Source organism: Humulus lupulus, chromosome 7 (assembly GCF_963169125.1).
Source record: "Humulus lupulus chromosome 7, drHumLupu1.1, whole genome shotgun sequence".
NCBI lineage: Eukaryota > Viridiplantae > Streptophyta > Magnoliopsida > Rosales > Cannabaceae > Humulus > Humulus lupulus.
Genome location: NC_084799.1, coordinates 101,525,924 through 101,552,903, shown reverse-complemented (window position 1 = coordinate 101,552,903; position 26,980 = coordinate 101,525,924). Strand labels below are relative to the sequence as shown.

At 35.6% G+C, this 26,980-nt stretch overlaps 1 protein-coding gene and 1 long non-coding RNA gene across 2 annotated transcripts; one reads left to right on the top strand and one right to left on the bottom strand.

Annotated features, from left to right (window-relative positions):
• Positions 1 to 16,457: 16,457 nt before the first annotated feature.
• LOC133788495 (uncharacterized) lies at positions 16,458 to 19,445 on the top strand. Its single transcript, XR_009873235.1, has 3 exons — positions 16,458 to 16,974; positions 17,441 to 17,548; positions 17,966 to 19,445. It is a non-coding gene; the product is annotated as an uncharacterized LOC133788495 (long non-coding RNA).
• A 3,424-nt stretch (positions 19,446 to 22,869) lies between these two features.
• Positions 22,870 to 25,803, bottom strand: LOC133792028 (protein FAR1-RELATED SEQUENCE 5-like). The gene is made up of 3 exons (XM_062229938.1): positions 25,584 to 25,803; positions 23,623 to 23,918; positions 22,870 to 23,559 (listed from the first exon to the last, which is right to left on the bottom strand). Exons 1-3 carry the CDS (start codon positions 25,801 to 25,803, stop codon positions 22,870 to 22,872), a joined length of 1,206 nt encoding a protein of 401 aa, XP_062085922.1.
• Between the last annotated feature and the right edge of the window lie 1,177 nt (positions 25,804 to 26,980).

The following is a 26,980-nucleotide window of genomic DNA, read 5'->3' as shown; positions in this document are numbered from 1 at the left end:
TGCATTTTATGCAGCTGGACAATCGATTACAACGAACTCGAGCATTTTAGCAACAGCTCTCACATTATCTCTTAGTGTTTCTACGAGCCCGATCGTTCCTATGGCTATTGTTCCTTCTCTTGATAATATGTATAGGGTCATCGAGGTTGCCTTAAGATCAACTACAAACAATGCCATCTTTTCTAGGGTGGACCTAAATAGCACATTTACAGAGCTCCCATTCTCAATCAATATTCTTCGTACTCTTCGATTGGAGAGCTGAACGATTATCACCAGCAAATCATTATGCAAGAATTAGACGTGGCTAGTGTCCTCTTCCACGAAAATGACTGGTTGTTTCTCCAACTATTGTTGTTTTGATAACCTTTGCTCTGGAATGAACCCAGTGCCATTGTGGATTTAAGCTCCAATATGTACCTTTCTGAGCCCCATTACTCTTGCCCGCCAAATGAGGTTCCCCAGCAATAATGATTATATCTCTCCCTTCTATTGGAGGTGGGACGATTTGGTTCCCCTGATCTGATTGAGCCTGGGATTGACTGACCAGATTTTTCGGAGCTGGATGAATATTTTACCTAGTTGGTTGATTGGGAACTACCCTATTTCGGGCATATTGGCTAACGGTCCAACTCGGGTGAGAGTCTCAATCTCATCTTTTAGCTGACGAAAATTATCAGTATTATGGTTGATGTCATTATGATATCAGAAAATTTGGGTGGGGTCTCTCTCCCTCTAGTGCCTCAAGGGCTCCAGTTTCTTCCATGGAAGGCAATTAGAGTTTTCCAAAAAGTTACGCTCTCACATATCTATCAGGTCGGTGTAGGCGATGTAGATGGATTTTTACTTTTGACTGGGCTTGTTCTTTTTGGTTCCATTCTGGTTGCCCTCACCAGTCCCCTTCCGCTTATTGCTCCCCACCTAGTTATTCTGAGTGGTAGGTTGAGTCATAACTACAACATCCGCCACCACTCCAGTAGGCTGAACAAGGGTCTGGCTGGTTCATTCGACAACAAATTGTGCCCCCTCCAGATTTATACATTCCTGAGCCCGAGTGAGGAATTCATCAACACTCTTTACTCCTTCCCGCTGAAGTTGTTTCCATAAATTACCTTCTACTGTGATCCCTGTCCTCATAGCCATGAGCCTGGAGCTGTCATCAAAATCCCTAACTCGTGTTGCTGCATTGGTGAACCAGTTCAGATATTCCTTCAGGGACTCACCAGGTTCTTATTTAATGTTAGCCAGGGAATCAGCCTCAATGCGAGCTTCCTTCACAAATTGTAACTTTCTCTGAAACTTGAAAGATAGTTTCTTACAAGAGGTGATTGAATGCTTCTTGTACTTGTTGAACCACAATGAGTTGAATGTCTCGAGGTGACTAGACGGGTCAGTATTTCCATCATATGCGAGCATGGTCGACATCATAAATCTAATAGGATATGGAGTTGCCACAATGGTAGGAGCAAAAGGCTTGAGCTCCTTATCGAAATCACAATCATCTACTCATTTTCCAGATAGGAGTCTCTTCATATGTTCTTCCATTAAGGCTAGTCGCTCAAGGGTTGGATCCTTGGCATCTAGGTTATTTGGGAGCTGATTATCAGCCTCCATCCTATTCTACGGGTTAGATGGGTTGTTTTCCCTCCAAGCTTGAGCTCGATTAGGTTGGACCTTCCCATTTTAGCGTAAAATAGACGGCTCTCCCCTTGGTTGAGTGTAAGTCAAATCATCATGGCGAACTGGATATCGTCTTTGTGAGTTCAAATGATCACACAGGTTGGGATGTGGGTTGGAATGAAGATTGTTCGGAGCTTAAGTGATTTCTCAGGTCGCTCTCATGCCGGCCTCCGTGTTGGCTCTCTGTCTAGTAGCTTCCATTAGCAAAGCTTACAGCTCGTGGTTGAGATCGAGGACCTGGATTATTAGCGTGAGGTCATGGAATATAAATGTCCACTGAGGGAGGAAGATTTCTCCTGCCATCCCCTTGAACTAGAGCATTCCTTTGTGGCTGAGGTGGCATTGGATGTCGAACTGGTGACGATGGATTTCTCATTGGTGAAGTTATCTGTATTCCAACGGGGCACACTAGATTAGCTTTGGTCGTGGCACAGATGGATTCGCTGGAGTGTCTCACCTCCTCGAATAGGCTAGTTCCTGGGAGTGTGAGTTGAATGATCGTTCCTTCGATGGTTGATAAATTAAGCATTCCGTGGGGTATATATAGAAGGTACGAAACTCGAGGTTGCAGTCTGAACAGACCGACTGACATGAGGTCGATGATTCCTATGAGCATTAGCAGGTTGAGTATTTTTCTGTATCCGCTCTGAAGGTATGGAGCTTGGAGTTGCAATTTTGACAGAGCGACGAAGATTGGATTGATTATTCCTGTGGGGCCTATGGGTTCCACTTTTCCTCCTTCCAATGTTAACATCGATTATAGGAGGGGGTAATTGAGCCAAGATCTCCTTAATCTTCTTGTTAGCTTGAGCAAGATGGCTCCTTAACTAGGCATTTTCCATCTCGATGAATGTCAGGTATCCCAGATGGGGATTTGGTGGGCGTGATGCTGAGCTCCTAGCATCATGTTGGCCCACATGTTGTTTTCCAGGGCTACATTGAGTAGTTGAACCTTATCCAATGGGGACAGGTGCACGGTGCACCTCCTGATCATCAGGTTGTTCTGTCTCGTTGTCATGCACATAACAGGTGACCACCATAGTGCATGTTAGGTGAAACTTGCGTGGGGAATTAAGCATAATATACTCTCAACGAAAGCATCACTCTGTTAACGCAGTTTTTCGCCAACAGTGGATTAAGAAATATGAAAATAGAGATATGAGGCTTTTGCTGAGACGTAATTGAATAAATAAAAGAGTATTGAGATCACCCACACTTTTTACGTGGTTCATTGGTTAAAATCAACCTAGTCCACGATTCACTCTTATTAATTTTTTTGTTTCTCAACATGAAAATCTTTGTCACAATTTCACCAGAGTTTCAATATACAAAATGTTCTCTCGCTTTCTGTCCATTTTTCCTGTATTTATAGGGAATTCTACCTCGACAGTTTTGGGTAACTGTGCATAAATACATTAATGCTTATTGATTCTATGCCCCCAAAATAGGGTAATAAATACAGAATAATATATGAGCATTAATTAATGTATATGGAATCTCTGAGTCTTTTGGGATCCTTCACTATACGTCATGACCAGGCTTTCGCGAGTCGAACACTTCCTTCGAGCTAGATGTCGAAGAAGTATCCTAAACTGACATGGGTCACATTCAGAGCTTGTAGAAGGCGTTCTGGCCATCGCGCATCTCAAACTAAGTTGTCGGCGAAAGAGGCGATCTGGAGACTATCTGGTTTTCATAAGCTGTTAAGTTTGACTCGAGCTGCTCACTCAAGAGTTACCTAGATGTTCTATCTGTACGCTTTCTTCATACACTTGTCTGCCAGCGATACCCCATGCTTCGTAATTTATTTGGTATTTATTTTGGGTACAACAATAGAAGTGACCGCCTCTTTTTTCTAGGGTGTAGCCCACAAAAATGCATACTTCAGACATCAAATTAAGTTTCCCTTATTTTGGTTTAAAAACATGAGTAGAACAACCCCAAATGTGGAAATGGTACAAACTATGTTTGTTTCCATTCCACAGTTCCAATGGTATTTTTCTTATGGTCTTAGATGGGACAACATTCAAAATGTAAGTCGTTGTTCGAAGTGCATATCCCCATAATGAGAGAGGAAGAGAAGAGTAGCTTAACATAGACCTGGCCATGACCATCAAGGTTTTGTTTCTTCTTTCTGAAACACAATTTTTCTATGGCATTCCAAGTGTTGTGGGTTAGGATAGAATACCATGCTACAACATGAAATCTTTGAATTCTAAATACAAATAGTCACCACATCGATCTGATCGAAGTGTCTTAAGAGTCTTACCTAATTGCTTCTCAACCTCAGCTTTGAATTCTTGGAACTTACCAAAGGTATTAGATTTCCTAAGCATTAGGTAAGTATGACCATATCTTGAGTAATCGTCAATTAAAATGATGAAGTGCTCATACCCACCTCTTGCTTATACACTGATTGGACCACAGACATCGGTGTGTACAAGCTCCAAAGGTTCTTTAGCTCGATTGCCTTTCGCTGAGAAGGGAAGTTTGGTCATTTTGCCTTCTAGACAGGATTCACAAACTAGAAGAGTTCCAACTCTTAGTTCTCTCAGAGGTTGTAGAGTCCAAGAACTTTACTTAGCTAATTGTTAGTAGTATTATAGTATATTTAGTGTTATCTTTGTTACTTTGGATTTTTGGTTCAGACCGGGAGTTATTTGGACACTCATAGTAGTACTTATAGATTTTCCTAAGTTTAACCTATAGTTTAAGTATATTAAGTATAACCTAAGGTTTGATTAATGTGACTGGTATTAAGGATTATATTATTATATTATAAGGTTTAGACATCAACCAATAGGATTTTAAGCACATGTTATGAATGGTAATTAAGGATTAAGTATTTTTGAGGATTAAATTAAATAAGGGTAAAGTTTGAATGTTATAAGGTCAGTCAGCAGCTTTGAGTACGTTGAGGGCTTAGTCAAGGCTGTTTACTCCATTCAAACTTTGCTAAAAATGTGTAAATTCGTGTTTAAATATTCAGCGTATGCCGATATATCGCAGCTATAGGGGGCAATATATCGCAGCACGTAGATACGGAAAACACGAATCGATGCACGGTCGCCTCGGGAACAAAGGTCCAGGCGATATATCGCCTATAGGGGGCGATATATCGCCTCCACCAGCATGTTTTCAAATACTTTTGAATTCTTTTCCTTTCAGCCATTCAAACTCCTTCAACAGTCCAGCATCTTTTGAACGAGTCTTCAGCCTCTGCTGAACGATTATTCAAATGATTTTCACCTAAAAAGCCATTATTTTTATTCAAGTAAAATCAAGATATTTTCATTCCCAAACTCTATAAATAGGACCTAGTACCCAGCCATTATTCACCATTTGCTCTAAGTTCAGAAGCTGCTAGTGTTAAGTGAGTGTGAGAGTGTAAACACTTGGTTTGGGGAAAAACTATAAGCTTAAACATCATAAGCTTATCAAACACTTTGGGAAGTGAGTTCTATAGTATTTCGGTGGAGGTTAGATTGATCTTGCAATCTTTGAGGTAAACCCAAAACTCTAGTTCCTTTCTGTATTTTATGTTATTTCCTTTCTCAAAACCTTCTACTCAGTCCCCTAACCTTATTCTTATTTTGGTTAGGGAATCCAAGCTCTTAAGCATATAAGTCGGTAAGTATGTTTTTTTTATGGTTTAGTCCTTCCATCTCTTTCATTTCATCTCCTTTCTTTAGACTCACTCTTTCTTATGGTTTTAGGAGTGTTCCAAAAGTCCCAACTCAGTCCATAATCCCGGTAACTTTGGTAAGGAAAATAGGCTAGAATCTATATGTTTGTGTTTATGTTATCTTATGTGTTATGTTATGATATGTTATGAATATGTTATGTATGTATGTTTGTAGGCTTGGGCATATGACCCATATGACTAACAAGACCCCAAATGGGTTATGGGCATATGACCTACTTAGCTAGTAGGACCCCACTAATCCCATGGGCATATGCTTGTTTAGTCTATGGGACCCCAAGTAATAATGGCCATTATAATAAGTGTATTATGTGTTATGATATGTCTTTACGTTATTATGAAATCTATGTTTATGACTATGTGTTAGATTTTCCTTGCTGGGCATTAGGCTCATTCCTTTCTGTTTATGTGCAGGAAAATAAGCTTTAGAGGCGGTAAGATTCGTGACGCTTAGAGGATGTGTATCGATGGTGAATGGAGTCAAGGGGCCGAGCGTTATTCGATTCGAGGATGTAGTCTTGTTTATGTTTTATGGTTTTAAATGTATTTTCCGCATTTTCTATGTAACTCTTTTTACTTTAAGTTATTTTTGTTTTAAAGACAATGGGTACCCATATCCTACTTATATTTATGAAAGTAACCTTTGTTTTTACAAGTTACTCAATAAAATTATGGTATTTTTGTAAAAATGTAAGTTTTATGTATAGATTCGTTAATGGTCCAAATAGTCTAGATTAGTGGGTCATTACAGAGGTCCATCTTTTGTTAACCGATTTATTCTATCTAGTCCTATATGATCAAGTCTAAGATGCCAAATAAATGTGTTGTCCTCATTTGAAACTTTTTGTCTTTTGGTTCCTTGCAGTTTTGCTGCTTTAAATTATTTTGAGTTATTTAATGTTTGTTCATTAGGTTTGAGCATGTACAGTCCGTTTGTATGTTCTGCTTGAAATTTTTTGAAACCATTCATCGAAATAACAATCGCATTATTATTAAAAGAAATATAAAAAAATTGTTCATGCAACATAGATAAAGAAACTAAGTTTATATAAAATCTAAGAAAAAAATAAGCATAGTTCAAAACAAGATAATTGATCCAAAAATATAAACAGATTGTTCCCTTTGCTCTAGCTGATATGAGCGCTCCACTTGAAACTCGCATTGTCACCTCACAATCAACCAATTCCCTTGATGAGTAAAGTATTTGCATAGAATAACAAACATGGTTAGTGACTCCTGAATCTAAAACTTAGGATGACATATTGTCTTCCACTACACAAGCTTCAAGGACAAGCAAATCATATTTACCTTTCTTATTTTAGCTCAGCGAGATACTTTTACAGTTTCTTTTCCAGTGACCTTCAACTCAACAGTGGAAACATTTTCCTTTTGGTTCTTTCTTCTTGGAGTTGATGTCATTCTTGTTCTCCCTTGCTTTTGGTGCCTTCTGGCCTTTGTTGGACTTCTTGTCATTGTCATTGTTCTTCTTCCTCTTCTTGGTTTTATCCTTAGAGGTTGAAGGTTTCTCCTCTGCCACATTTGCCTCAGTCTCTTTGGTTATGGTTTTGTTAAGAGACTCAAATTTTTGCTGTTCATTCAACATCTGGGTCATGTTGAATTCAAACTTATTCATAATACTGTTGGTACTGTTGGTCGTGAATGCAGAGAAAGCAAGAATGCGTGATTCAAGTATGATGCTTACTTGTGTACGCTCATCAATGACGGCCCCATGTATTTTTGCTTCATGCATCACATTAATCATGCTCAAGACATGTTTACAAACAGAAACACCTTTCCTCATCTTAGTAATAATGTAGGTTCTAGTAGCCTTAGGTCTACTTTGATCAGATTGCTACCCAAACATGGCGTGCAAAGATTTCATTATCTCAAAAGCAGTTTCCAATGATTTATGGTTTTTTCTCAGAACATCATTCATGCTCAAAAGCATGTAACACTTAGCCTTATTGTTGGATTGAATCCATGCATCATATTTGTTCTGAATATTCTTCAGGGCATTGGCAGCGGGCTCTTCAGAACATTCCTCAGTTAGGACTAATTTATGGTTCTCACAGACTAACATCAGATTCATATTCGATTTTCATCTTATAAAATTATCTCCATTAAGTTTTTCAAGTGAAAGTAAAGTAGTTATTGGATTGCCACTATTCCACATTACTGAAAGAAATAAAATACAATAATATTACTATTTGAAAAGTATAAATTATTCGGAAAGTAAATATGATGCATGAATGCAACAATTAAAACACATGAATAAACATTTACTATTCCATGATAAGACTACCCAACAAATAAAGTTTCGCCTTAGGGTCGGTCAAGTTAAATTCATATAGTTTATAAGACAATCTTATCTTTGTTATTTAAAACTGAAAATAACTCTTTATTTTCTCTTTTAAAAATAAACTACCTTTGGTTTGGCCAAGATGCAATTATTCACTGTAAAAGCTTAATTTCATCTTTGTAAGTGTAACTCATTTTTATCGGAATTCATTACTTGACCTAGAAAGTGTCCCCTTAGGGTCGGTCAAGCCTAAAATACATCACTCCTTCATATCTTCGTAAGAAGTCAACCTTGGTATTAATATGTCAAGAAACCTTCCTTAAGAGGACGGAAACAAAGCCACCTCAAGGCCCTTTTCATATCTAACTGTGTTGTACTAATAATGGAGACCTAGGTCACATTGAGATGTTCACCTTCTCCCACTTATTATTTTTTTTTAAATGAATTTTATTAAGCTAATCAATTAATTCCAAATTAATTAATAGTTTATTAATAACCTATGAATGTAATTAAATACAAATTATACTTAATTATAAAAGAGCTTGTTTCTACAATTAATGTGATCTAGATAATTACCCATTACATTCATCTAACTTTACTAAAACACTTTTTAAATAGAGTTGGTTATCTTAAAGGCCTATAATGACTATTGCATTTATTATGGTATGAGTTACCAAGTTTTAACTAATTTAATACTTTGTAGTTTACATGCAATTGATTTCTCCAAAACAATTCACATAAACAGTTAGGATAATCCTAAATAATCATGTTTCTAAAAGATGCATGATTAATGAAAACTGTGTGGGGTTTCATGAAATGGCATGTAATTGACTAATGCATGATCATGTTATCAATCAAACATTAATAAGCGATAAATGATGAATCGAGTACTATTGGGTATTTCTAAATTTACAACCTATGAAAAAATAGAAATAAAATTACAAAATAGTCTTTGAGTAGTTTTCAAGACTCCAAGAATGTTTCTCCTCTCTTTTAGGCTTTTATGCTATTCTTTTGGAATTCTTTTGGCCCAACTAATTAATTAAAACTAAATTTCCAATTAATTCATTTAATTAAATCTAACTTTTAATTAAATAAGCATTTTTGTCATCTTTTTAATATAGTTGAATTTAAATAATTAAATAATCAAATTCAAATAATTATTTAAACTTAAGATAAAATCTTAACCAACTAAAAGATATTTTATTTTTCTAATAAAAATAAAATAATAGAGAAAAGAAGAGAAAGGAGAAGAAAAAAAGAAAGAAGAAGAACGGGAATAGGGTTTCAAAAATCCCTAGGTAAGAATCTTGTTGTGTTTTGAATTCTTTAGCCTATGTCTTCTATTCTTCTTATTTCAAAGAGGCATTGTGTTTTGGGTTTCAAAATTCCTAGGGTACCATAAAGGATTGACTAGGGGTGGCAGTTTGGGTCACGACACGATGACACGACACAACACAACATGAAAATAAATGAGTTCGGGTGACACATTTAATAATCATGTACGTGTTTGTGTTTGAGTTTGAGTTTTTGACACGTTTAATAATCATGTCAAGTTCGTGTTTACCTTAATCACGTCGTGTCATAATCATGTTGACCCGTTTTATAATCGTTTCGTGTTATAATCGTGTCAACATGATAATATGAATAATTATCATAGGTTTTATGATTTTTTTTCATATAGTTATGATTAATTGTGTCAATTTCATGTTGTGTCATGACACATTAATCGTGTCATAATCATGTTATCGTGTCATATTGTTTTCGTGTTGTGTTGATCCGTTTAATAATTGTGTCGTGTTTTTGACATGTTTAATAATCATGTCGTGATCGTGTTTACCTTAATCGTGTCGTATCATAATCGTGTCGACATGAATCTGACACATTTACACGAATTTCCAGCCCTAGGATTGACCGTAGTTTTTGTGTTCTTGAACAATACCAAGGAGGTAATGGAGAATCCTATCCTTTTTGTTGTTTTGATGTTGTTATATTCTTGATTATGGCTTTGAATATTGTTTGTTGTTTTGAGAAGGCATGTTTATGATGTAGGATGGTGTATTGATCTTTGTAGTCTTGATGGGTATATATTATAGTATGTGTTTTTATAATATTTCCATAATAAATACATGTGTTGATATGATATTTTGAATAGAGGCATGTTAGGGGTTAATATTTTTCTTTTGAATTTTAATAAATATGCTTATTGATTAGAGTGTGTTGTTGTGTAAATTTGGAACATGAGAAAGATGATGTTTATATTGTATATTTATCATTTGGAAGCATGCATATTTTAGTCTGCTTGGGCATATTTTAGGTTTAGGATTATGATGATAACCTATATGAAAATTGTGATTCATAAATTTTTTATGGTGTTTAGGGTTTCGGCTTTGGCATATTTAGGTTTAGGGTTTCTTGGTTTTATTCAATTATGAGCATGAAGAGTTTGATGTGATATAATTGTAACAAGGAGTATGTTAGAATTTCCATTGATGTAATAATTAATAAAACATATTTGAGTTGGTTACTTAGAATGTAAAACTTTGTGTCTTGAATATATTAGGGGGTATGTTTGAGTTAGGAAGCATGGTAGTAATGTGTTAATTTATTCTGCATTTTTTTTATATTTCTTGTGAGGGTGTCTCGGCCAATGCTCCTAAATTGGGGTTTAGGTTTCGGAACGATTTAATTCTATTAAATTGATTGTTTGCATATTAATTTTAATATTAAAATGAATAAAGTACAGAAACATGTTAGGGTGACTTGTTTAAAAGTGTGAAAAATGACTATGAGTATATGTAGAATGATTTATGCTTGCTGATTTTATTTTATATTTTTATAGTAATTTGTAAATAATTTGAAAAGAGAGCAAACTATGTCTTGAAATCATTTTTTAAAACTAAGATGAGAAAATGCTGTAATTTTGTACATGTGACTTGTATTTCAAAATATAATATGTGCTGAAACTTTATTTTAAAAATTGTAAAATTGAGACTCATGAATACACAAGGTTATTTTAATGTACATGTTAAGAGTTCTTTTTACCAAGTTTAATTAATTATAAATAATGTGATTTTATGACATAATTATTTTAATATATATATATATATATAAAGATGTCATATTCTATATAGCCTAAAGGAAAATGTTATTTTCTTAATTTTGCCAAATTCAAAAAGGAGCTTTAAATAAAGTTAAATAATTATTTTGGAAAGTGGGTTTCCAAAATCAATTATTAAATAATAAATTTTTTTATTTTTTGTATAACTTAAGCTATGATCATTATGAGTAACATAAATTTTGAAATGAAATTTAAGTATGATATAGGTAAGTTTTAAGAGAATAAATAATTGCAAACTTAAAGTTGGTAATTTATTTTTAAGATTAATGATACTTGTTGAATTTTTGTAAAATAATCAAGAAAATAAAATAATCAAGAAAATAAGAGTATAATAATTCCAATTTAATTGAGTTTTTTATAATGGTCTCACGTGTTCATGTTACATGCAATAACACTTTTACGCGCAATTATATGTTATTTGATTAAATCAATGGTTGTTGTTTAAAAATCATTGAGAATTAATTAGTAAAAATGACATTATTATATTTGTGATTTTATGTGAGGCTTGATTTATGAATTCTTGTAATGCCCTAGATAGCCAAGATCATTACAATGTGTAATTTAAATAGTGCAGGACTTGCTAATCAAGACATTTGCTAATCAAGACGTTTGGACATAAATGTGTTACTAAGGCGGATTAACGGATTACGGTTAAAAGATTTCGATTATAAAATAAATTGTTTTTTTCATTAAAAAGTTGAGTCTATACATGGGATCCCCAAAAATAGAAGTTTACAAGGCATTTACAACTCTTAAAATGATTACAATTAAAGCCAGACTAAGCAACAAAATCAAATTTGGCTCTAGTCCCTGTTGATTCCTCAGCCGTGGCGTTCGAGCAGCTACAAATGTACACACCGCCCCTAAAGCTCTCAAACTCACGGCTAGTCTAGCTTTCCCTTTCCCTCACCTGCACCACATAGCACCCATGAGCCAAGGCTCAGCAAGAAAACTTAATTCGTAATCACAAATGAATAACAATATATATATACAGTAAACTTAAATCGATCAATTCTATAACAACAGAACATAAGGAATAAGCTAGGGAATGATAAACAGTTCAATCCAACATGTAATTCAATCTTAGCATTCAATACAGTTAGTTAAGTGCAAAAGGTACTTCTGTTTATTCAGAGACGTTCAGGCGCAACGCCCTTAGGCCGAGCCCTCTGGTTAATTATCTGACCCAGGCACGCTTAGGTCGGGTTGTGTTCCGCACGCATAACATCTGGCCTGACTCCCTTAGGCCAGACTTTCAGATAAAATATAACAAATAAATAGATTGTGAAACATGCAATCAACTGCTACACAAAAAAATATGCCAATCCAGATATTCTCAAATACTGATATATTCACAATCATAAGCATACTCGATAACATGGGTCCAAGCCCCAATCACAACCCGGGTGTAGTTTTCTTAACTCGAGTCCGGAGCTGAAGGTGTATGGCGGTCCCGAGCACGATCCTCTATCCCGACCCTTAACGGTAAACCTAGTCACAAAGAGATAATGGATTACCATTAAAAATTAAACCAATTAAAAGCTTCAAAATAACATACTAGCCTCTAGGACCTCGAATTCTACTAAACTGGGTAGTAGGATCCTTCCCGGGCACTTAGGTTTTAGTTCCCGAGCCTAAAAACCTGATTTGCCTATTTCTCTCAATTAGAGTCGTGGCCCTAGGCCTAAGGGCCACGGCGTGCTACAAGTCAGAGAGCCCCAAGGCTCTCTATCTCTTCTGGGGGACGTGGACCGCAGCACGCCCTAACCTGCGCCACAGAGCCTGGGCAACTTCAGGGACCCCCAGGGCTTTCCCGCGCACATGGGCTGCGCCGACTGAAGAACAAGACCGCGGCTCAAGCCCAAAACCCAGAAATCCCCAACATTTTCAATCCAAAAATCCTCAGAATTTCCTACCTAAACCTCATTTTTCCCAAAATCAAACCCCCAAACAAGTTCATTGTGGCATATACAACATTTAGGACCTATAAAATAGCTCAAAACAACCTCAAATCTCAAAATTCACACTTAAGCTAACAACTCCAAAAACCTTAACTTGATCACAGAAAATTATAGAGAAATCAATTTGTAAAGCTTACCTGAGAAAGGGTTTCGACCCCTGAGCTAACTCCAATCTTGCTCCTAGCTTGATTCCTCAGTTCTCAACTCAAAATTTCAAAGCTTCACCTCAAAATCCCAAAATCTTCCCAAGCACCATGAAGAGAGGAGGATAACGAGAGAGAGAAAAGGCTGAGAGATTTTCTGAGAATATTCTAAGTGTTTTCTAGTGGTTCTCTCAAACAAATATGTCTAACAAAGGCTTTAAAGAATGACCATAATTCCCTTATACTTATCCTTAGCCTCTTATTTCCTTTAAAGGAAAACCCGCCATTTACAGCATTTCCCGCTAATCCTCAAGTGGTCCTTTAAATTTCCAATTAATCCCAACGTCCCCAATTAATCACCAAATAATTACCCATTACTCTGTAAATCCCAAATATACGCTAAGATTCCTAAAATATCCCTTGGCTCACCCTGAGTCGGGTATTAGACCCTGTTGTCACTATTTCGCTAATATGATCCCTAGGATCGCCTCGAGCCGAATATCATAAATATATCCACATAACAATGTGGTCTCAATCATTTAACATATACAATCACATTTATATCCTCAACGGGTCAAAATTACAAATATGCCCTTATTAACAAAAATAGGCCCACATGCATATTTAATACACATAAACATGCACATATATTCATTTTACCATATAAATCATGTATGCCACATAGTCACACATTTAATCAATTAATTCCACACATATATATCCAATTATGCCCTCTCGGCAAACTAATCAAGGCACTAAGCCTTATTAGCAATTTGGGACATTACAACTATCCCCTCCTACTGAAAATTTCGTCCTCGAAATTTACCTAAATAACTCGGGATGATGATCCCACATAACCAACTCTAGCTCCCAGGTCGCTTCCTCGACCTTGCTATTGCTTCATAAGACTTTGACTAGAAGAGTCATTTTTTTCCTTAAAACCTTGTCCTTTCTGTCTAGGATATGCATTGGTCGCTCCCCATAGGACAAGTCCATCTGTAGCTCCAGATCCTCATATCCCAACACATGGGTTGTATCTGAAACATACTTCCAGAGCATTGAGATGTGAAACACATCATGAACTCCTGATAACGATGGGGCAGTGCCAATCTATAGGCTACCAGCCCAATCCTTTCCGGGATCTCAAAGGACCTACGAATCTAGGGCTCAGCTTGTCCTTCTTCCCAAATCTTCTTACTCCCTGCAATGGTGAAACTCATAGAAATACGTGGTCCCCTACATGGAACTCCACGTTCCTACGCTTAGGGTTAGCGTAGCTTTTCTATCTACTCTACGAACCGAGCATTCGAGCTCGGATCTTCTCAATAGCTTCATTAGTCTTCTAAACCATCTTTGGCCCCAAATACTTCCTTTCCTCCATCTCATCCCAATGAATGGGGGACCTACACTTCCTTCCATACAAGATCTCGTATGGAGCTACTTCAATCATTGACTGATAACTATTATTCTAAGAAAATTCAATCAACGAGAGGTACTTATTCCAAGACCCCTCGAAGTTTAGCACACATGCTCTAAGCTTATCCTCCAATACCTGAATTGTCCTCTCAGACTGCCCGTCTATCTGAGGATGAAAGGTTGTACTGAACTTCAGCTGAGTCCCCAAAACCTTCTGTAAACTACCCCAAAACTTGGTAGTAAATATGGGATCCTGGTTTGATACTATAGACTTTGGAACCCCATGGAGACGTACGATTTCCCTCACATACAACTCCACATACTGGTCAACAATATAGTTTGTCCTCACTGGCAGAAAGTGAACTAACTTGTTTTATCTATCTACTATCACCCATATCGAGTCATGTTGCCCCACCGTCCTGGGCAAGCCTCCTACAAAGTCCATGGTAATATCTTCCCAATTCCATTTGAAAACACCTAAAGGCTGTAACAACCCTGCTGGGTGCTTGTGTTCAGCCTTCAATTGCTAATAGGTTAAACACTTCTCTACGTAATCAACCACCTCCATCTTCATCCCAGGCCACCAGTACAACGACCGTAGATCCTAATACATTTTCATGGCTCCTGGATGTAAAGAGTATGGTGTGGTGTGACATTCATCGAGAATCTCTCATCTGATACCCATGTCCATTGGAACACAGATCTGATCCTTATATCTAAGCAAACCCATATTTGAAATGGAATAATCCTTAGCTACTCCATCTAGGATATCCCCTTTAATCTCCTTTAACTGTGTATCACTCATCTGGCCCTCTTTTATTCTCTCCAAGAGGGTGGATTGCAGGGTAATATTGGCCAACTGGCCCACTACCAATTATATCTCTACTTTGGTCCTATCTTCTTCCAATTCCTTCAATATCTGCTTTTAACTAAACAACTATCCTGGGCCCCTCCGGCTCAAAGCATTTTCCACTACATTGGCTTTCCCTAGGTAATAAAGAATCTCACAGTCATAATCCTTTATCAACTCTAGCCAATGTCTCTATCTCATATTTAGGTCCTTCTGGGTGAAGAAATACTTCAAACTCTTGTGATCGGTGTATATCTCGCACTTCTCTCCATACAAATAGTGATGCCACACTTTCAGTGCCAATACCACCACTACTAGCTCCAAATCATGGGTAGGGTATCGTTGCTCATATTCCTTCAACTGTCGCGATGCGTAGGAAATAACCTTCCCACTATGCATCAACACACATCCTAACCCCAGTCTCGATGCGTCACAATACACCACAAATTTTCCCCCATCTAAAGGAAGACTCAGCACCGGAGTAGTAACCAATCATTGCTTCAGTTCTTGGAAACTACCCTGACATTTGTCTGACCATGAGAACATCAGATTCTTCCACGTCAAGTCAGTCAATGGTGTGGCAATCTTCAAAATCCCTTCCACTAACTGCTTGTAATATCCCGCCAACCTAAAGAAGCTTCTAACCTCTAAAGCATTCCTTGGCCTCGGCCAATCTCTAACTACTTCAACCTTGGTCGGATCTATCTAAATTTCATCTCTGCTAACAATATGGCCAAGAAATGTCACCTCCGTTAGCCAAAACTCGCACTTCTTAAACTGAGCATATAACCAATGCTCCATTAACCTCTGCAATACAAATCAGAGATGTTGCTCATGCTCTTCCTCTAACGAGAGTAAACCAGGATGTCGTCGATGAAGAGAATCACAAATTTATCCAAATAATCCTTGAACACCCTGTTCATCAGATCCATAAATGTTGTTGGGACATTGGTCAATCCAAATGATATGACCAAGAACTCATAATTACCGTAACTCGTGCAAAAGGTCGTCTTAGAGATATCCTCTTCCTTGATCCTCAGCTGGTGATAACCAGATCGAAGATCAGTCTTCGAGAATATTGTCTTACCCTGCAACTGATCGAACAAGTCATCTATCCTTGGTAGTGCACTACACCAAAATCTACTTTCTACAACACATAATTATAAGTTTATTGAAAATGTATTATAATTGGTATATATAAGAAAGAAAAAGCGGTAAAGTACACTAACTAAAAAAATAAGCGGCAAATAAAAATATAAGCAGCAAATTATATGTTAACTTTTCCCTCAATCATTTTTCCCCAATTTGTTTTCGTTCACTCTTCCCTCCCAATAAAAATAAATAGAAAACCCTAACTCATTAATTCCTCACTTCTGTCATCTTCTCAGTTGCCCTTACAGTTTTCTCTCTCTCTCTCATCCTTATATATTTTCTCTCACTCATCTTTTTAGTCGCTGTCACTTTTGGGTTGGGTATGTAATATCTCTCATTGTTTCATTTTTTTTTCATTTGGGAAATGTAAGGGTTTTAATTTATTCATCCTTACCGAATCACACCGAGCGGTTACAAAGATACAAACTGCACTACAACCCGATTGACTCCTATACAATCTCTCACTGATTGACTCTGACACTAATCAGTCATCACAGATCGTGGCGTCCGTCGCCGTCGACCCGTGGAGAATTAGTGCCGCCGATGGTTCATCCTCAAGTAAAGGGAAGCTCCTCTAGTTTGCTTCTATGCTACTAATTCTAGTTCATCGCTTTGGAACTATTCGAGTTTGAAAATCTGAGGTCAAATTTTGGTAAAGTTCTCAAAACTTCTAAATTTTATGAATTTGATCCCAGAAACTTGGCCTCTGTTTTTGGGGAAATTTCTCATGCATGCCACTAGAACTGCTGTCTTCATCCATGTTGTGTTGTTTGTCCCCAGCAAAGAAAGATACACATCTGCAATCGAAGTCACAAAGTATTGCATGCTTGTTGTTTGATAAAATGACTCAACGAAACAAAATTAAAAAAGTAAACTCAGGCTTTTTTACTAATAGATTAATAATTTTTGGTAAAATGACTCACTGAAACAAAATTAAAAAAGTAAACTCAGGCTTGTTTACTAATAGATTAACTATGAATTGTCATTTGAGGAGATTACTCTGAAGTTTATTACTGTGAGGGAATAGTTAACTGCCAATTAATGTTCTGGGTGATTTTGTTATTTAAATGATGGATGCATAGACTTTGAGTTTTATTAACTACTTTGCCTACTTGCAGAATGCTTTGAGAACTTTTTTACTGTGAAAGATTGATAATCTTGCAAAAGGTGATAAGTGCCCAATAACAATGATATCAACTTGGGCAACTGAATTATACTTGGACAAGGTTTTATTCCCCAAACCCCTTTCTTTTTTTCTTTTTATTTGGTGTGTGTGTGCGCGCGCGCATAAAGTTTGGATTTAAGAACTCTGATTTCTCTCTTTATTTTTTGTCCTGCTGCCTAGATGGGTTACAGATTTTTTATCCAAAATGAGATATTATAAAAAAAAAAATTGCATAATGACTAAAAGAAGGGAGCAGAAATTTCACCAAAAGAAAAAGGATTCTAACACAAACAAACCAATAGTACAACTCAGCATAAAAAAAACTAACTTATCTGATAGATATGAGTTCCAACTTTGTGAACACAGAATTATACATATTTGCATTTATGGCAGAACATTTTGATTTTACTTTCCTAGATATTTTATTACTATTTGCTGTTGTTTCAGATAAATTTCAAACTTGATCTTTCCATTTCAGATAAATCGTCTACTCTTGGAAGATGACACTGCTTTGGATAACCATAGTTCAGAGTACTGATCAATAATAAAAGAGTTATGTGCTTTTCTAAGTGACTGCAAGGATGTGTTGGATGAGGAAACTACAATGAAACTTTTAGAGAGGTAACTATTGACAGGATCCTCTGTAAGTTAATCACATTTTTCATAAAAGTATCAAAGCAATAGCTAATTATTTTCTGTTTTAGTTTAGATGGAAGTTTTGGTTAGTGTTTTAGTCGCTTTTATCCGTGGATGCTTACCTCTAACATGACAGGTGTTACGGCAGTATGTGTCACTTTTTTTAAACATTAATAATAGTTGTGCATAAGCAGAGACTGTAATTAACTTCTTCTTTTTTTAATCATTTTTTGCATAATCACGTGATCTTTTTTATGTTCTTATTTAGATGAAAGAACACTAGAATTAATTATTTAGCAATATGTTGCAGTTATGGCCGGGTTGTAGAGTTGGTGTATTTTTCCAGTTTAAAGGAGTAGTATGAAATTGTAATTCATCATTACATACAAGTGCTTCATCATTCCTTTCTATTATGCATTTCATTTTTGTGATTTTTGTCATCATAAATCGCATTTACTAATGTTTTATACTAGTTTTGTACTTTAATCCATAAATACACATACGCACTTAGTATTGACATCTTCCTCCTTTATTTATTTTTTCTTTTTTTCTCTTCCAAGTAAATTTATCATCACTTGAAATCTATAAAATATGTTTATGTTCACTGTACGGATGAGATATACATGATTATGTTTTTTTTTCTTTTCCGTATAGGACTTACTACTTATTAAACTTAAAAACTATTAGAACTATCGTTCTTTTCTATTGAATTTTTCAGTTCAATTCTATATCCTAGGCCAATTTGTTTAAGTTGACAAGTATTTAATTTTGTTTTCCCGTATGGATTCTATCATTAGCAAGGAGAAGCAAAGAAAGCATTGGAAGTGCTTCAGAAACCATCTGTTTCTTTAGATCTTCAGGTATAGATATCCAATCATTTCAATTAAAATTGATTTTTACCCCAGATTGTTTAATTCTCTAAAATCTTTGTAACACTTGATTAGAAACAACCAAATATAAATTACTTATAGAACTAGTTCTCGGAGTAAGCCTGAAACAAAAAGAAAGAGCAGCCCAACAATTGGAAAAACCACTACGAACAAAGTTCATCCAACTAGAAACACTGCAGTTAGACCTAGTGTTGAAGATCAACCAAAGTCACAATTTTCACAGCTCTGAAGTGGAAAACTTAGATGTTTTAAGTTTTCTGATGCTATATTTGCTGTTCTGAGTTTACTTTGATGGATTTTTTGTTTTGATTTAAGGATTTGCTTTGAACATTTGGTTGTGGACCTTTAATTTTGAAGTAATCTTTAAACATTGTAGTGAATTTGCTATTATTACTTTATTTGAATTCGCCACTTGGTTCAGAATTTTATTAACCTATCTGCTTCCTTCAACCCCATTTTAAAAAAGACCTTATTGAAAGTCAGGCAAAAAAAAAAAAGAAAGAAAATGAGATAATGATTGAGACAAAATCTAAAAAGAAAATCAAAATCATTAATAACTTATAAAAAGAAATAAAAAAAATTTAATCATTACTTACATATGTAGCATAAAATTACAATAACCCAAATCTAAATAAGAAAAAAGGCAATTCTAGGTTTTTCAAATGTATTTTTTCTTTTAAAAAAGGTCAACATTGTTGTGACTTAAGGTGCTATTGGAAACTTCATTTCGTGTAATGTTTCTGGCTTATATCCTCTTCATCTCTCTTGTTTTCTCATAATTTTGTGCCAATCTCTTTCCATTATTATCACTCCTTCGTTGGTTGGGGCCAGAGAAGAAAAATATATTCATTTCACCATTTGAGCATCTAGGTTACAGTATTGCTTATCGGTATAAAATGACAATGCCTGCAGGGGCAATTTAACTCTCAGTTGCCTTAAATAACTGAAGAAAGGACGAAAGAGATGAGAGACCTAACTAGGTTGTGGCATCTTGACATGTAGGGACAATGATGATTCATAGCAGAAAAATTTTACAAACTATTTTTCTTGCCTTAGGAACTTCACTTGTTCACTTTATTCTTTTTATTATAATGATTCTTCATGTTACTTTGTATTTTATATCTTTATTTATTAGATACTGTTTGCTAAAAGGTCTCACTATCAATCAATACCTCATTTCCACCATAAAACAGATATTAATACTTTCATTCTTACTCATTCTATGGCTCTATTTCCTAATATGCTGCTTGTGTCTCTCAACACCAATATTTCTCATCCAGGGATTGTAGAAAAAATGCCTCTAAGAAATTTCATTCACTGTGTATATATATATATATATATATGGCCTTGGATTATATTCCGTTCACGGAACAGTTCAGTCATAAAATAGTCAAAGGGGGCCCTAATTTGTACTACTATTCGATTGACATTGTAACACTATTTCTGATAAAAAGTGAGGCTAAATAGTGTAGTTTGTCCCATCGAACAGTTAATGCAACTGTGCAAGCCACCGGAGATAACCAGTTTTATATTATTTTATGTGAATAGTTACACGTTGGGGGTGGTTTTCTGGTAATTGTACTTCTTGAACTTTTGTTCTTTTGGTAATTTGTAGTTTCATAACATATTTGTTGTTTTTTTACATTGATTGTACATTTAGTACATTGTTCTTACTATTTTGCACATTGTTTATGATTTCGCAACACATACTGTTTAACACAGGTAGATGGGCCACTCCGAGTCCATGAGCACGGCCCAAACGAAAAGGGTCTATTACAGTGAAATAAACTTTAAAATTGAGATTTTTTTTTATTAGGCCCAAAGTTATGAATGGGGCACGTAAGATAAATTTTTGTAATGAAGATGTTTTATTTAATATATCTTCCCCTTTTGTTATGTTACCAGCAGACAAAGTAGTGATCAATTAATATATCAGAAGACGTAGTATTGAATATTGTAGTGAAAAGTTAGTAAAACAATGAGGACTGCTAAAATCAAAACTAATTAACACTTTTTTTTTATCCTAATTAACGATAAAGATAACAATATTATTAGTTTACTTAATAGAATAATATTGGTAAATTTGTAATAGTAATAAACAAGTTTGGTGAGTTGCATTAACAATGAAATTTTTTTTGTTTTTTTATCCTAATTAATTACCTAATTCATATTAATATTATGCTTTAAACATGGTTTTAATGATTTTATGCCTATTTGGTGAGAAGCATATATACTTTAAGCAATCAATTAAAAAAGCTAACAAAGTTACTTACTATTAAAATCTCGTAAGTATAGATAGTAGGCTCGAATCTACACGATATAATTAAGTAAGTGTAATTATGTCATATTTTGTAATCCTTTTCATTTTAATTGTGAAGATGAATACTTTTACTAATTCACTCTTTAATGTACAATTAATGAAATTTCAATAATAATGATACGCATGGTATATAATGAAGAGAAAGAAAAGAAACGATTATAGTCAATTTGTTATCTAATTTTATCAATTAGAGTGAAGCGTCACTAAAAAAGGAACGTATATTTAGGATTGGCCATTTGATTATCATTAATTTACGTTTCTAAAACATTACAAATATGATTGAACTGCCGTAATCAATAATTTTTTACCATTGAAACAAATATACTATTTAGCTGCAATTTGAATTCACTTACATTAATGCAATTTTTATACTAATTCAGCCACCTAAACTTTTACAAAACACTTTAATTGTTAAGTAGGACAGAAAGCCTACGAAAATAGACACTTAATCAATTTGCACTATCATTCTGTCATAAAGTTTGATGGTCATCTAGATTCGTCGAATTTAGCCGAATGTTAAGCTCTCTTACTTGGTGAGGGTTGTTGACCGTGAGGAAGCGGTAGACCGACCAGCTGAGGGCATGTTCTTCGATTGTGGTCTACAGAATAACAGTTCAAACACTTCCTTTTAGTTTTAACGACTCCATCCGACATATCTATCGTAACATTGTCCCTATTGTTTCTTGCATAGGCGGATCCTTTAGTTCTACAAGGTGTTGGGTCCCTGGTAATGTTTTCATTTTCTTGATAGGTTTGATATCGTCCTGAGTCATTGTCACCGGTGTTTGATTCCAATGGAACTGCATCCTTGAACATTGCAGTTAGTGTTGCCACTTCTTGTTTCGCTTTGGTGTAAGATTGCTCAGACTTGGAAGTGTAATAGCTCAACAAGTTTGTATCCAAAGCGAGGGATGCCTGCCTAGCCATTTCAAATAACTGTTGCTTTTCTGTGGAGTGTTGCTTTAGTTCGAGAGGGAGGTTTGCTTTTGCATTCTTACTCCACCGTTTCAGCAGGAGAGACTGTGGTACTATCTTCATATGACGGTATTTCATTACGGCCCAAATATGTCTACACGGATAGCCGTCTGTCTCAAAAAGCAAGCAGTGACAGGTGAATGTCTCCTCTTGTGGGTGGTAATGAACGTTGTACACTCTATCCTCGTGTTGGAACTTTGACAAACTGTAGGAGAATGATTCACCGTTGTCTTCACAATTGTTGACAAAGTACGCATGTTCCGCTTTGATTTGATCAGCCACTTTATAGTACATATTTCTAGTGTACAATTTGGCACACTGCTCATGGTACGTCTTAAGAGCATTTTTGGGACCTGGTATTGTAGGACTACTGTGTCGACTATTGTAATCATCTTCTCTCTCGACGTGCCTCAACTTTGTCATAGCAACGTCAATCGAGGTAACGAATTCACGGAGATTATAACTTGCATGTAGGAATTTTTTAATACTTGAATTCATGGACTCACATCTTTGGTTGGTCCGCATTCCGGCGACAAATTTCCCTCTTAGGTATGTCTCTGCTCATGAACGATGACTGTGATAAGTGTTCGTGCACCATTGGCTAGAATGGAGGTCAAACTTGTGTATTAATTCCCCCCATTTTTGCATGAATTCCTCTATTGTGTAATAGTTGTACATGACATCTTGAAATCCTTGTAAGAATCGGGGGTCTTTCGAAATTTTTAAAGCGTTGGTACACAGGTGCCATGCACACAACCGATGAGTTGCATTTGGGAAGTACTTCAAGACAGCATTTTTGATAGCTCCATCTCCATCTGTCACCACAACCTTTGGTGTTACATGATTGTGGCATTCAATAAATTTGTCAAGCAACCAAAAGTAAGTTTGCTCATCCTCGGAGTTAAGCAGTGCCATTCCAAATATGCAGGTCTTGAAATGATGATTGACGCCCAAAATAATTGTCAGGGGTTTATTATATTTGTTTGTCATATATGTTGTGTCAAATCCAATAACCTCACCGAATGCGACGAAATCCCGTCGAGAATATCCGTCTGCCCAGAATAGGTTCCCCAATCTGTTGTCCACGTCACATTGATATTGAATGAAGAAATTTGGATCCCTCTTTGACAAACAATCCAAATATCCCAAAGCACCATTTGAATCTGTACATCTTTTCTCTTTTCTTTTGACATGGGCGACCTTGTTGTAAACGTCTCGTAGCTGGCAAGGCATCCTTTCGTACCCACCAGACTACATTGCCAAGTGGGAGATGATGTGTGAAGTTCTTATCCCAACTTGGTTCATTGACCTCACTTGAGCAACTAGGGTTTCTGACACGGAACGGTTTGATCTCAGAAATCGCAACTCATCTAATGTTGCCTTGCCATGGTTGTGCAGAGGTTGGAATTCCTTGCAAATCCACGGACCCTCATCGCCCATCATTACGACTCGAAAACTAGCTTGGCAACCAGTCCTAGTAATAGATGTTTTTTGTTTGCTCCCACCGGCCTTGTCAATTTCCATGTGTTTGCGGAAACCTTCTTTTGAACATACCCATTTTCTCATGGTGATGTTCCCATTTTTTTTTCCGTACATCTGCTTTGCGGACACTGTAGCCTACCCACAAAGAGTATGTGTAATAAAAATCCTCCCACTCTTCAAGGGACTCCAAGACCTTTCCCTGGACATCCTCCGTCTCAATATCATTTGCGAGTTTCTCAATCCCCAAAGATTGTAGTATATTTTCCCAATTTGATGTTTCTTGCAAACTCCTACCTCGTCCATATTTAAGTTAAATCTGGGAAAGAAAATCCAAGTTTTAGGAAATATATTATGAATAGAGTTATTGTATGTTTTACATAGCCCATTATACATACAATTTGACATGTAAATTCAGTCGATATTGGTGAAAAGCTTGATATTGCAAAGGTGTGTAAAAACATGGCACAAATGTGAAACTGGATTTTCAAAATAGAAGAAAATTCCTATTATTATAATTTTTCCTTATTTGGTTCCCATAGAAAATGGGAGACATACCCAATTAAAGGAAATGTGAACGTAAATAATAAAGGCCAATGCATTTTCAAGTGTAAGATTTATTTGGGCCTTCCATTGATATTGAGGAGATTAAACAATAGGCCCAGTAAAATGAGCTAGTCAATATATTGGAAGAATTTCTAATGACGAGGGAATGTGGGCATTAATAGACTTAAGACAAGTTTCCTTTGAAAATAAAAAAGAATTTAAATTGATAATAAAACGATTTTTTTAACTAAATTAAAATTTGACATCTAAACTAAGTGATTGTTTATGACAACCTTGAAAGTTACGTATGTGCATGTGTACAAACTTTGAGTCATGAAATTGCTGTTTAAAAATATGGTCAGTTTCTATTACTTTAATTATAGCCCCTATTTGGTTCCCACATAAAATAGGAGACATACTCAAATTAAAATAGTGTCAACATAAATTTAGTAATGGTCATGGAGAATAAAATAAAGATTATGCTCACCTTGTTCAAGGAGATTCGTGCACTGAAACTTTTGAAGGTGAACTTGGCATATCCTCCAGATTTTGTTATATTCTATTCAATTGTGAACACAAAATGTGCTGTTGGTTAAATTTTAAAGTTTGGGGATACATGTTTTTATCCAAGCAAGTTATTAGGTAGACATATTTATTGGGACATTTAATGTTGAATAAAGTGTACACCTTTTTTAACGAGGCCCAGTTGATGTTTTGGGCCACCTGAAATATATGTTTTTAATGAAAATATTTTATTAAACAATTGACCCTTATTTTTCCATGTATGTTTATCCTCTAATTTTGGTTGTTACTTGATTTAATTTGTAAACTTTGTGTTGTCGACTAGTGGTTTCTTGTGACTTACAATAGTTCAAACAATAAATCCATTCAACATATTTTATAATGTAAAATAGTCAACATTTACTAAAATCTAGAAACTAACCACATCACCACAAAGTTTGTCATAATGACATTTTCGTACAAGTACACACAATCATTTAATATCCATACTGCATGGTATTTTTAATTCAACCACAACATATTGAAACACTAAATAACCTAAGAGACCAAGTAAGGTTATCTGAGTTAAGACTCCAGCAAATACAAATTAAAAATACTTAACATAGTGAAAATGGGTTGATGTGGGCTTCATTGTCTGTAATAGTTGTCGGATCAATCAACATTGTCCAAGTTCAAACATGCGGCCATACTCAATTGATTGTTCATATTATCGACCACCATGTTAATACCTTTCATGTCCTCATTTGCAAGATTGGTTGTCTTTGTTAATTTGTAGATCAAATCTGACAAATCAAGCAGGAGGTCTCTTGCTTCCTTAGAAAGTCTATAGGCCTTATTCCTCAGCCTCCTCTCTTCATACAACTTATCCTTAAGAGTAGTGCAATTAGAACAATTAACACACTTAACAGAAACACGTTTGTATTTAGTTGAGATTGATGAAGCCTTCATCCTTGACGATCCCGGGCTCCCGCAATGCATCGGGCATGCACTGTTTGGAGTACCACATTCTCCGGACGACATAATTAATTTCAGGGGGAAAAGTTGTCTTCTTGGTGGTTTATGCATGAATCTCTAACCAATAAATGCACTATACCAACCATCCATTATATAGGTGTTCATTTCGTGTAGTCTGATTTTTATTAGTCACCAAGTATTATTCACATACTATTTGACCCATACTTTCAATAGTAAAATGTGTCTATGCCATGCCACATTAAATTAAGTGGACCCTAAAAATGTAAGGCCATGGCATGGGAAGTACTGTTCACAAACTATTCTGCCAATAGTTTCAATAGTAAATTAGGTGGCATGACAGTCCATTGTACATTGAATTCTGTGGACCCACCAAATATAAGAAGCACCAAACTAAAAGATTTTGTCCTCATTCATTGACATGACAATCTGAATTAACATTTTATTTTTAGATACATTCATAACAAGTTTTAATAAAAATAATTATTTTCTATTGTGGTCCTTATTATTCACTACTAATAATTAAAAATTATTTTATAACGGCTAAAATTTTGATATATTATAATTTATAAAAAATAATTTTTAGTCACATTTTCAATAAATTAAACGATATATTTATTGCCAAAGAGTTATTAAATATTTATGCTTAATTATATATTCAATCACTAATTATTTTTTTCCTATGATGGTATTATGGTTGAAATTAACAATTATATAAATGTTTAACTATAATTTAGAAGTTTATGCAATCTTATTTGTAACATGTTGCAAGGCCCAATGAGAAGGAAGGAGGTGTTGGCCCTTGAAAGAGCTAAGCCGATTTGGTGGGGCCATGATTTTATTTTTCTATAGTGGGATTGGGATTGTGATTGTGAGTGAGACCCGAGGCAGAGCAAGAAGCAGTCAGAAGAGGAAGAAGAGAAGGTGCTGGGGCAGTGGATCCCACCATACGCATACGCAGTGGTCTTGGGTCGTTGGCCCCACCTCGTCACCCAACTTTAGGGTAGGCGACAGACATAAATGGGCCACTACCAATGTAAATGGGAGAAGTCATACTTTTATGGAATGTTACAATTTATGTGTCTTTCCCACAACTGGTACACCTTAAAAGTACACATATCGTGTCTGGTACAACCCAAATTTTTTTTTGTTT

Excerpts from the sequence above, each read along its gene's own strand:
- LOC133792028 (XM_062229938.1), bottom strand. The coding sequence starts at position 25,803 with ATGAAGGCTTCATCAATCTCAACTAAATACAAACGTGTTTCTGTTAAG. Across the intron at positions 23,919-25,583 it reads TGCAAATGAGGACATGAAAG|TGTCCGCAAAGCAGATGTAC; the intron begins GTATTAACATGG and ends GGTAGGCTACAG. Across the intron at positions 23,560-23,622 it reads CAGAAACCCTAGTTGCTCAA|TCTGGTGGGTACGAAAGGAT; the intron begins GTGAGGTCAATG and ends TTGGCAATGTAG.